The sequence below is a fragment of the Amphiura filiformis genome, chromosome 6 (genome assembly GCF_039555335.1).
Source record: "Amphiura filiformis chromosome 6, Afil_fr2py, whole genome shotgun sequence".
Classification (NCBI taxonomy): domain Eukaryota; kingdom Metazoa; phylum Echinodermata; class Ophiuroidea; order Amphilepidida; family Amphiuridae; genus Amphiura; species Amphiura filiformis.
The window spans coordinates 77,168,538-77,182,729 of NC_092633.1; the positions used below are offsets into that span (position 1 = coordinate 77,168,538).

General features: G+C 35.8%; 1 protein-coding gene across 1 annotated transcript in view; it reads right to left on the reverse strand.

Moving 5' to 3' along the window:
* Window positions 1–5,251: 5,251 nt before the first annotated feature.
* Window positions 5,252–14,192, reverse strand: part of LOC140154777 (uncharacterized) — a 41,881-nt gene continuing 32,940 nt past the window's right edge. Inside the window, 9 exon segments of the mRNA XM_072177344.1 lie at window positions 5,252–5,522; window positions 7,392–7,596; window positions 7,724–8,055; window positions 8,199–8,288; window positions 9,842–10,063; window positions 10,867–11,017; window positions 11,637–12,241; window positions 12,489–12,692; window positions 13,308–13,514. Of these exon segments, the coding sequence (XP_072033445.1) occupies window positions 5,260–5,522; window positions 7,392–7,596; window positions 7,724–8,055; window positions 8,199–8,288; window positions 9,842–10,063; window positions 10,867–11,017; window positions 11,637–12,241; window positions 12,489–12,692; window positions 13,308–13,514 (2,279 nt within the window). The 3' untranslated portion in view covers window positions 5,252–5,259.

A 14,192-nucleotide genomic window follows, 5' to 3' on the forward strand; every position in this document is an offset into this window, starting at 1 on the left:
ATAGTATAAGGGGAAATGTCCACTGTTGATGGAAATAAATAAATAATAAATAAATAAATTTTGGATTTATAATGCTATGTCAGGTTTGTTTTAGAGGATCAGAAAAGGTCATTCTGATCAATGTCTTCACACACACACAACACACCCTCTTTACAAACACTCACACACCCCACACACCATCGCCAACACCCCGATCCACACCCGTGACACTAAACGCACAACCACCAAACTCACCCCATCACACCCCCACTCACCCACTAACACACACCCACTTAAACCATTTACTCCATAAATTCAAGGTGAAAAACATAAAAATACATATTTATGGATGAGATTGTCGGATTTCTGGCCTACTAAAATTGGCCATGATGTAATGCATCTTTAAATGGATCTGGCTTGTGATTGGTCGCCCAGATCTCGTTATGGTTTAAATCCTCCGGGCACGTGCCGTTACCATTGATAACTATTTTACACAACTATGCGGCGCTTTGTGTACTAGGAGCATGAGCGCGTCTTGTACGTACAGGCTATTGTGTTTGCGGTTAAATTGGATTGATAAACAAGTATGATTGATAATGTGTGTTAGGGACGAAGTCCCCGGTCAAAGTCCTGTTAAAAATGCAATGTTCATAGTCGATTTTTAACTCGGGCTTTCGCGATTATTAAACTGATAGATTCTAAATATAATATGTAGCATTCAATAAGCCTACGTACTAGTATACTTTACTGTTACTGTCACTAATATAATAATTTTATATAAACTTTTTTCATAACCATTTACTAGTATTGTGATGTAATAAAAAATAATATCAGTATAATATTGGGTTCAACTGAATGCGTTCATAATGATTGAATAACATATTTTTATTTATCAAAAATTGACTATGGCATAGTCTAATCGAGGGCCAGCTTCAGCAGGGAGGTTAATCGCTTTCTGGGTGCTTCCTCGTCAGCAGCTTCTAAATGATTTTTTGTCTCTGCTGTTAATGCCCAGTTATGCCATGTCGTAAAAAATAGGCAAGTCATTTTGAAGAGTAATCTGTTATGTCCACGTCTGAATAATTTCTCTCGTCAAATTGAGTAGGTAGTTTTAAGTGTGCACAAGGTTTTAATTGTTTTAATACAAACTCTGTTGTTCTTACAAATGATATGACTCATTCACGACAATAAATCAAGCAAGTTTTCAAAGTATATGATCTGTAGAATGAACTTTTGCAAAACGTCAAAGTGTTATTTTTCAATAATATATTGATTTAGGTAATGAAAATCGATTTTTGGCTGTTTCGACCAACTATACCTAGTATACGTTTAAACATTCAATAATAACAGATAGATATAAAGCAAACACACATTTAATACATAGATCAATAATAGAGTTTACTAATGGCAATAAGCCCAAATCGCCATTCTAACTTCCGGTTTTTGAGAGCAGTTTTGGGACACTTTGACCCTGACATATCGGGAAAATTGACGTAATTATTATTAATTTTCTTTTTGCTGTCATAATGTTGATCATTAAAAATACTAAATAATTAATTTATAAAATACTAATATTTTTTATATTTGTTTTAATTATTGTAAAACATTTTAGATTATATTTTGTACGTACAAAACCCAATAATCTGAATTTTCTGAAAGGTCAAAGGACAAAGTGTCCCAAAACTTTTTTTTTTTTTTACAATGCATTGCAAACTTCCAATGACGATTTGGCTTATGTTAGCCAACATGATTTTCGGAACACATCATTTTGTCAACCTGTGACAAACGAAGATTATCACCACAGTATCACAATGCACCACACCCTAAAATGGATTCCTGATGCATACAAGTTCCCATTAAAAATGTATACGAAAGAGGGCTTACAGCAGCAACATCACCGGGTATCTTAGGTTTTGGATGGTATTTATGAGTAACTGGGGTCTCTTGTCAAAATAAGACTAAAATAGGGTTATGAAATTTGAAATGAAAAAGGAGAACCAATCATTTTATATCAACCTAGTTTCTTTTTTGATATTCATTAGATGTATATATACCGCGACCTTCAGCATGTAAATTTCGGAAGGGTATTGTATCATAAAAAAGGGTACTTCCCACTCCTTCCCTCGCCATACATAAATTCGCACAGCCCCATTTCGCTAATATGAAATTAAAAAGGAGGGAAATTTAGTTCGTTTGAGGGGGGCCTCGAACCGACGCGTAACTTGCCGCCATCGTGGCTACTTCTAGCGCGCTAATCCGTTCGGCCACATGCCTTATTGGTAGCCGTCTTAAATTTTAAACATATATAGACAACTCCAACATATATCGGGTATAGAATTAACAATATCATGACAAGCAAAGACATAAAATATGTATCAAAGCGATAAATTGTTGTTAAATTGCGTGCTCTACATGCTATGCTTATTTATACCGGAAGTTGCATTACGAACTGCATCCGAACTCCATTTTGAAGCTGACAGAAGTAGGTGTCTATGATATGGCATTGGATTGTTCCAGTTTGCACCAAACAAAAATCCGCATAGAAACGCTAAATTTATTTACGAAATTAAAAGATCAGATTATCATAACAACGAAACGGTAAGTTGTGGTGGGGTTCTATGTAATTTTTTTACAGACAAATTTTAACGTCTTTTCAGTATTCATTTTCACTAAATTAAAAAAGGCGTATATACAAAATTTAAATACAATAATACTAAACCTTCTATACTAAATCAATAATGTGAAGCAAGTGGGTATCAAAAGTCGATGCTGCTCCGATGCTTCTTATTAATGAACTAACAACTAATTAATCAAAATTAATGCTAAATTTATATTGGTCAATATCAATACAGGAAAAGATTCACATGCTTTTACAATTAGCAATGTTCAATTAATTGATCTCTCAAATAATATGGATCAACCAAGCATCGATGGTCGATCGAAAGATCGAACTAATTTATTTTTTTCTATTGCTTTACCTATATTTGACATTACAGTATTTACACAATTTTTTTGTTGTTGAAAAACCTAATACTCGGCTTTTTTCGGAGAGGTCACATGACTACCGTGGCCAGTGCAATAATTAGCATTAAATTCAAGTTGGTTCTGAACGCATTCTAGAAACACTTGCCGAATGGCGCAGGCTGCTGTGGGTACTTCCTGATACTATACGGGCGGTGGCGTAGCGACGGGGGGACAGAGGGGGGCGGAGGGGCACGTGCCCTGGGCGCCACCTTGAGTGAGCGCCGAATTGACCAATTCAGCATCGATTCTGCGCCCCCTTCAAGCGATGAAAGTCAAAATGTTAAATTTAAAAGATCTATTAAAGACCGAAATTCACATAACTACATTATAACCAAAATTACTTAGTGGTATTTGGGCAAATTTTCGCGCTCCGTGCGTAATTGTTTCAAGAATTGGGGGGGGGGGGGCGTCATTATGTATCCTTGGCCATGGGCGCCACAACTCCTAGCTACGCCACTGCCTGATAGATGCACAAATCCATTACAGTGTGAAATTAGTTATCTGCACAGTAAAGAACATATTATAATCCTTTCCTGCATGGCACATAATAATATGTCATGGTTTGGTTTGGCTGAACAGGAAAGAGGAAAGAAAGTGTCATGTGACCTTACCAGACTTCGCAAAATTTGGGTTTAGTGGTCCACTACTGTGACACCGTAGTGAATATTGTGTTAATTTCTTGACATACCCATAAATTCAATAATACATGCAGGGAGCTAAGTACCATTGTATCTGATTAGTGCAGATTGATTTTTTTTTTTCACACGAGGACATAAATACGAACACACAGACGCCGCGAGACGATCTACGAATATGGCGCCATGATGGATGGTCAGGTGAGGTGTCGATGTCAAAGGTATTCGTGACTTCTACCTTAATTTAATATCTTTTTTTTCCAGCTTCGTATTATTGACAAGTCTTTGTCAAAGACCTCGCGATCCTAGGGGGCGAGCGGCGAAGCCGCGAGCGGAGCGCCGAAGGCGCGACAGAGCGGCGACTGAGCAAGTTCTACTTTCGACATTACTATTACAAAAAGTCATTCCCATATCGAATGAGTAGACTTTCTTTAAGAACAAGTCACTGCTGCCTGATCTGCTGATGGGATAGTAGTAAATCCGTTTTTGGTATCCCGTGACAATCCCAGAGTGCGTTTTTTACTCTCTTCAACATGTAAAATTCGCTACACTATATAGGCATTTCTACATTGTGGTTTAGTTAACTTATTTGCACAACGGAACTAATTTAACACATTAAAGTAAATGACATGATACCGGGTGTCCCAAAAAAAAGGCTACATGTAGATTTTTGAAAAAAGTTAATGTTTACAAATATAAATGTCCTTTTTATGACATAATCTATATACCCTCTATCAGTACCCTTGTAAATGTCAAGTTCACATCGTTCGTAATTAGCCCGCATTCCTGAGCAAGCTGTTTACGAGACATAATCCAACACGAGGCTCATTGGCAGATGCAGTATTTTATTCTAATGAAAAGAGAATAAAACTTGTTCAGTCAGAAATGTACTGCAGTTCTGTTTGGTCCAATTTTAGTGCCTCTCATAAAAATGAGCTCCAGATTTTGCATAATAGGCTTGTTCCTATATTGCTCTCTGCAGACTTCAGAACTGAGTAGACAATAACCGGGTTCAACTTAGCTGTAGATGGGAGCATCAATTACTTATTAACTTTCAAATGTGTCACACACATTGCTCCTGAGTATATTTCTTCAAATTTTACTTTCATTAGTTCTACTCATTCTAAATGCACTAGGGGTCAATCTCAAAACAATTTGGTTATTATGTAAAACGTAAAACTTCTTCTGGAAAGAAAACTTTCCTTTATAGATCGTCAGTTGCATGGAATAAACTTCCTTCAAACCTTCGTATCAATTTTAAATGAATGAGCTTGACTCAATTTAAAAATGCAATTGTTCTTGTATAATAATTTGATCTAAACATTATTGCATTCTATTTTGTATCATGTTTGGTTCCTATATTTTGTAATATATATTATTATTGTCTATATTCATATTATCATGTATATTATATTTCAGGTCTTCCAGGGAGACCAGTACATTTGTATTGATGGAATTTTCTGAATAAATAACGAATAGCAGCAGTAACCTTGCCAAACTAATAACATTATTGTTATTTCTCAAAGTGTAAATGGTTTGATATGGAATTAAATAAAACTACATTTGAACTATTTATCGTTGCATTCTGGGAACAAAAACCGTCACAAAAATTATTTCTAAATTATCCAATAACAACATAATTAACAATTTCATAAAGACCCGCAGCGTTAATAGCCGTTATGGTGATGTAATAATCTGTTGACCGATGTAAAGGCGACATTTCAAGATGCGTATCTAAAGTTTCTACCCATTGTAAGATATCACTCCCGCCTTCAACTGTCCCGATGGAAACTTCATAGATGAGCTGACTTGTTGACGTGAATACACCAGCCCATGTAATCTGCACTTTAGTATCTTCCAACCAGTTAACTCCGACGGTGACGCCTGTGCATTAAATAAAAAAATATAATTAACATTAAGAAAATATAACTTGACAAACTTTGATCGCACAAGAGTAACCGATGAATCTAAATAATTTAACAAGCTGGAAAATATAAATTATCATAAAATAATTAGACAATAGGGCTCAGAAGACATGTTAACAACCTCATGAGCATGCATGTTCAGTGGCGATCGGGGAAAATGTGAAGTAAAACATTATACACAGTACAGTTTACATTTCACATTATTTTTAATAATGTAATTAAAAACCAGTAAGAATTATGTGATGTCTATGTCTATTCAGTGATTGATAAGCTTTATATCAAGTAATATCAAGTTAGTCAAAATATTTCACCTGTTTCAGATGGACATTTTATTTGTGTAAAGACCATACATACCAGTGATATACAATACATAAAAAATAATTGTATAGCCCCTCTCAAAAACTAGTGCAATACATGAGTACTTACTTAAATAAGCAGTTTGTGCAAATTTTATTACAAACTTGAATGCGGTTCTTTTTTAATGGAGCTTTTCATTTTACATGTAAAGTCTATGGAGATGAAGATCAGAAGGGCGCTATTACCTCATTTTGGGCAATTTTAGGCCATTTTAGGCACTTAAAGGCTCATAAAAAGAGAATCGCAACAAAACTCGCGTCGAATGTTACTTGAGCAAGTACGAATATAATTAATTACTTTTGAAGAGAGGGGGATGGGCTGTAGCTAAATAAAAGAAGTCCTATACCTTAGTATTTATGAATCATGTATTTGTTGAGAGAAATGTTTTCTCTCTATTTCTCATCGTGATATCTTGTTTACTGACACGACGAACGTATCCTTCAACTCAACAATATTAGACGCGTGACAGAAGAACGATCAGCAACATATAATTGCGTAGGGTATCATAATACCAGAAAAAGTAGACTCCCAGTGGCCATTCTCTGGTTAGCACATTCTGACCCACTTTTCTCATCACTTAAAACATTAAATATTCATTAAAAATCATTAAAAATTCATGATTTGTACATTCTTCAAATTGTAATTTTGATGTATCAATTTTATCATTGTCTCCTTCCTAACGACCTACTTGATCAAAATTATTTTACTATCAACAGTGATGTGCATAACTACAACACTCGTCATGCAGGTGATATCCATATTGAGCAAACCAACACGTGCCTTGCATATAACACCATCAGAATCCAAGGTGCATTACTTTGGAATATTTTACCACCAATTCTGAAAAGCGCACCTTCGGTAGCTGTTTTTAAACAACACATGAAAAAACATCTCCTTGGAAAATATTTGCCAAGTGAATCGTAATTACATTCATGTTTTATTTCTACTTTAAAACGGTCTCTCAGCTTTATGTCGACACCCTAATTTTGTTGGTACATTATTTAGTTTACCATCAGTTTTATATTTTCCAATTATGTATCATTTCACTCCAAATTGTGTGCCCAGTGCATGGACAGCCTTGTGGCCATAACTGCTTGCTTTCACTATCTCGTCCATAGGCACTCAGTGCACGATTTTTAGTGAAAATTGTACCGAGCGTATTTAATTTTTTGGTTAAATGTTGTATGTTGTAATTCTAGGCCGAGGGCTGCAGTCTGCGTTTAGCAGTGTCCTCATCCATCTCATTGACGTTTTTCATAAAAATAGTTGCTTTTTCTATTATATTATTGTATATAAAATACATCCTTATTGTAACTCATTGTATCATAATTATATTGTTGTATAATTATGAATGGATGAAATAAATTGATTGATTGATTGGTTTTCTCTGATGATACGAAGGAAAATCACCCACGGATCAAAACATTTTGGTCGATATAGATCAGATTTTCAATATGTGTATTTTTATTACCTGTCAATCCTGGCTTGTCTGTTTCAATGAACAAAGTTTCTTGCACTGTGTCACTTTGAAGCCCTGCGTTATTGACAGCTCGAACATACAGTGTGTAAGCTTCACCATGTTCGAGATCTAGTTCATCAATTATCACGTGACGTTCTGAAGACGAACCACATTGTTTCCAATTACCATCTGCACTAGATGAACCAAGTAAAGCACACTGTTACAAAGATATGATAATTTGTTATAATAAAAAATTACGTGAACAAAAAGCATACTTGCCTTTTGTTCTTATTGTTGTAAAATCTTAGTCCGAAAGATACACAAGTTTATTCGAAGTTACATACCTCGTAATAAGCTATACCAGCAACGTCTATAAATCCATTCCAGGATGCTCGAACTCGAGTTGTTTGGAACTGGTACATATCTCGCATTGGATAGCCAGTAACTTCAGACGTTTTAATGGACACAGAAGCATATTCAACATCAGGAGGTCGAGTGGCAACAATGGCTCCGTCTGATGTGAGTATTGTAGACAACATAACCCCGTTGAAGCATTTCACTGTTGTATATATCTTTTGACCACCTACGATAGTATCATTAATGTTGAGTTGCAGTTCACCGGTTGGCGCATGATGACGAGTTAATATGTAAATGTCTGTATCTCCTGGTGACGACCCTGAAACAAAACAGGTAAAACTTTGCTTGCAGATATGTCATACATGGTCTGTATCAGCTTAATGGAGAAAGAAAGATTCCAATGTTTATTATCATATTATAATGTCACAAGCAGGACGAATGGGTAAAGTTGCCTTGACTTACCTACGGCATATTCGCAATATTGTATACCACTCTCTTCATCTGATGATGACCAACTTATTGTAAAATTTGTATTTAGAATATAGTCAGCATCTACATATCAAACAGGACAAGCATATTAGTTTAATTCAGACACATTTTGTATATTGGAAACAGTAACAACTTCCAATTTATGACATTTGATTTGATATCAGATCAGTAACCAGACGAATACAAACGTCGAGACAAAAGGACAAGTAGTTATGCCCCACGTAAAGAGAAGTTCCGAAACCCTACGAAGAATATTCGGCAGCTACGGGATCAGAGTTTGCTTTAAACCCACTCAAACTCTGAGGCAGGTACTTGTCACGCGTAAAGACAATACCGAGAAGAAAGCCATTACCAGACCAATATATTACATCCTCTGTCAGAGAAAAACCCTGAAGGGTTAGTGTTCAGAATCCTACATTTGTGAGACAGAAAGATCGTTGAAAACTGAACGTTGATTCTTAGAACACCGTCGTCCGAGTACTACCTCGTAGGAAGTCTCCCAGCACATCCACATTGAATCCCCATACTTTGAAAGGGGTGTGAAGGAGTTTTTATACATAAAAGTTAACCAACCATCACTCAACCGTGACGGGGGCCGATACAAGTTACCGAGAGTGTCCCAGCAAACACAAAACGTTTTCGACATCATTCGCAAAAGGTTATAAAAGGTTGTCAGAAAACGTTTAAATGTCGGGTTATATAAAGGGTATATAAAGAGTATAAAACGTTGTCATAACCTTAAAAAACATTTTTTGATAATCTACAGCTCAGCCAACAAAAATCTTTTACAGAAAACGTTTAAATGTCGGGTTATATAAAGGGTATTCCAAAAACATTCTTGAAAACTTGGTACAAAACATTCTAAACAGAATGTTATTTTGGAGTTGGAAAAATATTTTGCGAAAAATGTTTGCCCAGAATATTTTCAATATTGTTTTAAAAACGTTTTCATGACCTTTATATAACCCGACATTTAAATGTTATTAAAAGGTTTTGAAAAAAACATTTTAAGAACATTTCTGTGTTTCCTTGGTTCAAATATTTTAACATAATGTTATTTAAGTATTGACACAATATTTGGCAGAAATGTTTGCAAAAATAGTTTACAATAACATTTTTTGAAAACATTAAAAAATATTGTTGTAGTGTGTTTTCATACAAAACGTTTTAAAACGTTATCATGACCGTTATATAACCCGACATTTTAATGTTATTAAAACGTTTTTACCAAAACCAAAAGCCAAAATATAACTTATTTAAAACGTTTTTAAAACGTTTTTGTGTTTGCTGGGGTACGACGAATTTTGGGGTGAAGTGTCCAAAAGGTCACTGATTCTAAAATTGGGTTGCCAGTCTCCAGATGAAGGTCAAAGTTGTGACCGAAAATTTGAGGTACGTCTTAATCATGAGTTCAAACAATTAAAGGATTTGATATGTTGACCTAAAATGATTAGTATTTTTCTGTCGTCAAGAGAGATCTACAACAATATAACCATTTATCTTTTCTGATTTTTTTTTTTCTAATTCGCATTGTTGTTCTTATTCGTGTTCCTTTTTTTATCTTTTCTTTTATTTCTCTTTTTATTCTTTTCTTCCCTTCATCTTCATAAACTTACCTCGTTGATGTGTGCCGTCATGGACATGATAGATTATTGGTGGCGTAAGGTCAACGATTGTTGCATTTGAATACGACAATGACGTCAGTCCTGCTGCATTAGTTGCCATTACAGTGACCGTTATTTTTGAACCATGTACCAAATTTAGCTCACTATTGATCGCGTGGGACTTGGTGCCAACTGATACAAAGTCTTGCAGTTGAGTTCCCCCTTTTATATATCCTTGGTAAAGTGAAACAAAAGGAGAAGATAATTAAAAGAAATTGGAGTAATGCGAGAGCTGTATGTCTTTACTTTGAAACTTGGTTTAAAAGGGTATTTCGTGATCCACAGCCTCATCCCCCCACTTTTCTTTAAAAAGTTGAGATTTTTATATCACTGGAATACTCTGGCTACATAATGTTTATGTGGAAAATATTTCTTGCAGATTAATTCGTTTAGCAAAGATATCGCGAAATTTCGTTCTGGTGCACCAGAACGAATTTACAAAGTATTGTCTATGGAGCAGTGTAATACACATAATCATGCATAACTCGCAAACGCAAAATCGGACTCAACTGACATTTTGGGAATATGCTTTTTACGTGGATATGTACTGAAAAATGTCATAAAAAGAGGATGCTAGGATCACGAAATACTCCTTTAAGTTAAGTTATTAGCTGTACAGCATCATTATGTGGAGACTATAATCCTCTTTGGGAATACCTACCACACCCACCCCCACACACACACACCCCGATGTAACATGAGCTTGTGGGACACGTGTAAACTATATAGCACTATAGTATAATATTATACCGCGGAGACCCCATTCCTTCCTGGAATACAAGCAATGCATTTTTACGCTAATCTATGCAAATGTTATTCATGCTAAGTAATTACGTATTAATGTAATAAAGCTAATATTTTAAACCCCGTTCCGTTGAGTGTCACCCTAGTGGACCAAAATAATGTTTCCATAATAATTTATATATGATGTATACACACTATGATGATGCACACACGCGCGAAGTTGTATTACACACCTATTGCCCAACGGTACTCAATGACTGGACTTTCTGGATCTATAAAACGCCACTTTGCTTCGATTGACGCCCAGTTTAGTACAAACTGCGTTTTAACATGTACACATGAATCGCTGATATGGTCCGTTACCCCATATGTAACTTCTTGTACCTGCAAAATATGAGAATGTGTTGAGAAATTACATAACATAGTATTTAAGTTACACTGTATGATTTATAGTAACAAAGTGTGACAAAGCACCCCTGAAAAAAAAAGAAACATAAATATCGTTGCTGATCCTCTTTTGTGAACAATTTGTAGGGTTTCATTAATAGAGCCAAGATCATGTCAATGCTATTAGTTAACAAATGTTAACTCCGTTTATACTTTCCTTAACATTTGGTGATTGTGTTTCATCAAATAAAAACAGAAGAAGACGTAACATTCATGAAAATGCGATTTTTCTACTGTGTTGTTTATCTCTAGAACAATCACGCGCGCGAGCCGTTTTTGAACAAAACAAGTAATCTACAGAATATTAACTAATACGCATCTCCCTCGCCAACTGGACACGGTCAAGTTTTTCCCCGATCCATAAATGTTCCGGGAACGTCAATTTGCAGCCGTTCCCTTCAAAAAGTTTTTGTGACCGGTCTTAGCCTATGTTTTGATGTTTGTGAGAAGTAAGGTTGATCAAAGCAGCGCACCTATATCTATTTGTACTCAGCCCTCTAGTTAATCTATATGATGACATAAAAATTAAAATATTTAATTCTAGAAATATGTTTACCTGAACATTGTCCAGAAGTATGCCATTAGAGCGACCTAAGGATGATAACGTTATTTCGGACTCTTCATCGTAGGCTGTAAAGTAATAAGTATGGTGGAGCCATGGCAAATCTTGATTTTGAAGTGAATGTGCATGCGCCGGTCGATCATAAAGTTTGAAAACTTCATTTAATCCTGTCGCTTGTATTCGTCCCTCTTGATTTAGCAACGGATCTTGGGAATTATTGACGTGACTAACATAAAACGAGATGCGATATGTATGTCCTGGTGTTGTTTGAAAGGTTTGAGAAATACTTCCAAACAGAACAGCAAAGGCAATTCCATCTTGAGCATAATCCGTCCCAGCCCTGATGACTTCGGCGTTTGTATTCAAAGACGTATTCCATAAAGTAAGAGGAAAATTTTCCATCTCTGATCCTGGCGATCCAACCGATGGAATTAACTCAAATGAAGGGTTTTGCAAGCGGTTACTTCCGATATTGACTGCCTCCATTCTGATTGGAGGGGTAGTATCAACAACTACCCCATCAGATACAACCACATTGGACTTCAGCCCGGCAGAATCTACTGCAATTATCTTAGAGTAGTACCTGAAAGTTGTGAATCCTGTAAGATAATATTAGACCAATTCATTAATTATGGAAACGATCACATACAACAACAACAACAACAACAACAACAACAACAACAACAACAACAACAACAACAACAACAATAATAATAATAATAATAATAATAATAATAATAATAATAATAATAATAATAATGATCATATCACAACATATATTTCTAATTTGCTATAGGACAACTTTCATCATCAGAAAGAGTAATACGGTAGACTGATAACACCCACCATTAGTGAAGGACGATTTCCAAGTCTTCGTCGCTGATGTTTTTAATCCCACGGATGTCCAATCCATGACATCGCACTCATCGGACGCAGTTGTCGTACCAATGCACCATTTGTACCGATAAATGTAGGATTCATAATCGATAAATCCGTGCCAAGAGGCAGATACCAGCCCAGTCGAGTTTTGAAATTCTAAATCATGAAGACCTGACAAAAGAAAATACTACGTGTTTTCAATGTATGATGTTGTTTCTTTTGCTTCAACTAAATTTCACGATTTTATATTTGGATCGCAATAATATTTATACCTAAATGCGTCATTTACGTACCTAGAGGCAACAGTGTGTGTTAGACAATCCGTATTGAAGGGAATTTCTACTAGTGCAACTGTTAATTATAATGTTTGCGATTTTTGCCGGTTGCATTTTTACTGGAAAATTTATTTGAACTTAAAGGCTCTATCCGTGATTCGCTAAATCAGGCGATCAAAAAACAACAAAAACAACTCAAAACCACACCCAAATCTTTGGTAAAGAGAATGGGTTTCGCTAAAGTGCCATACAATGTCATTGTTTGGAGGGTTTGACCGCACGTACACATGTAGCTACGTGCAATGTAATGAAGCTTCATACTTGTCGAAACCACCGTTTTCTTTTTTTGTTTTCTTTTTCATTTGAAGAAATACATGACAATTATATTGACTTATCCTTTATGTTTAAGCCAATACTCCAAATTAAATTTGTTTAACACTTTCGCAAGGATCGCTGATAGAGCCTTTAAAGCATTAGAAATGTTCAGTTATAAATTGCTTTAGGAACATACCTTTTCCATCGTATACTATGCCAGGCATCGGTCGAATAGTATCTACCAAAAATCCATCACTACTTTGTATGGTATGAAGGCCAGCTTTGTTGTAAGCTCGAACGCTGCAAAAATATCTCTGTCCGACTACTAGTTCTAAGTCGCTAAACATAAAGTTGATAGCTGACGGAGGTTGGATGTGGTCGCTGAATGCCCGTACGTTCTCGCCTATACGTGAGCAAATTTCGTTTTGAGATTGTTATATAAGGTTAAAAATAGAACAATACGAAAGGACATTGCTATTTGCCTTTTTGATATTTTCATATTTGTGGTTTTGGAAAAATCTTGAGTATTATTGCCACAGTGAATACGGTTCATAAGTGAGTTTAGGCGAGTTAGAATTTAGAGTTAAAGTTTTTTCCCCTTTCCATCTAAGGGGCTGTGCAGTAATTATGAGCCGGGGGAGGGCAAAGATTGTTTAGCAGGCGGAGGGCGGGGGCAAGTAATTGGCACACATTTACGGAGCAGCTTTTAAGTAACACGTTCTAAAAAGGCTTAGGAAAACAGTTAAGAAACGTTCAAAAATCCTGCACGCTATGCTCGCAACATAATATTTAGACCATTTTTGCAAATTGAGAACCCAAAATTTGGCATGTGCATGCAAAGAGAAGGAGGTGGGGGCAAAGATTTTGGGCAGACCAAGAGGACGAGGGGGCAAGCAAATTTTGGCAGGAAGAGGGGAGCAAGCAATTTTTTGCCACGTCATTTAGACATTTTACCGATACATATCAATTTGTAAGCACTCTTTAGCAAAGTCATAGTTCATTGAATTTATAACCGTATGACAAAACAGGCGAAAATAGGTTTTTTACTTTTTGCACAAGATTTGCAATTTAAAGAGAATTG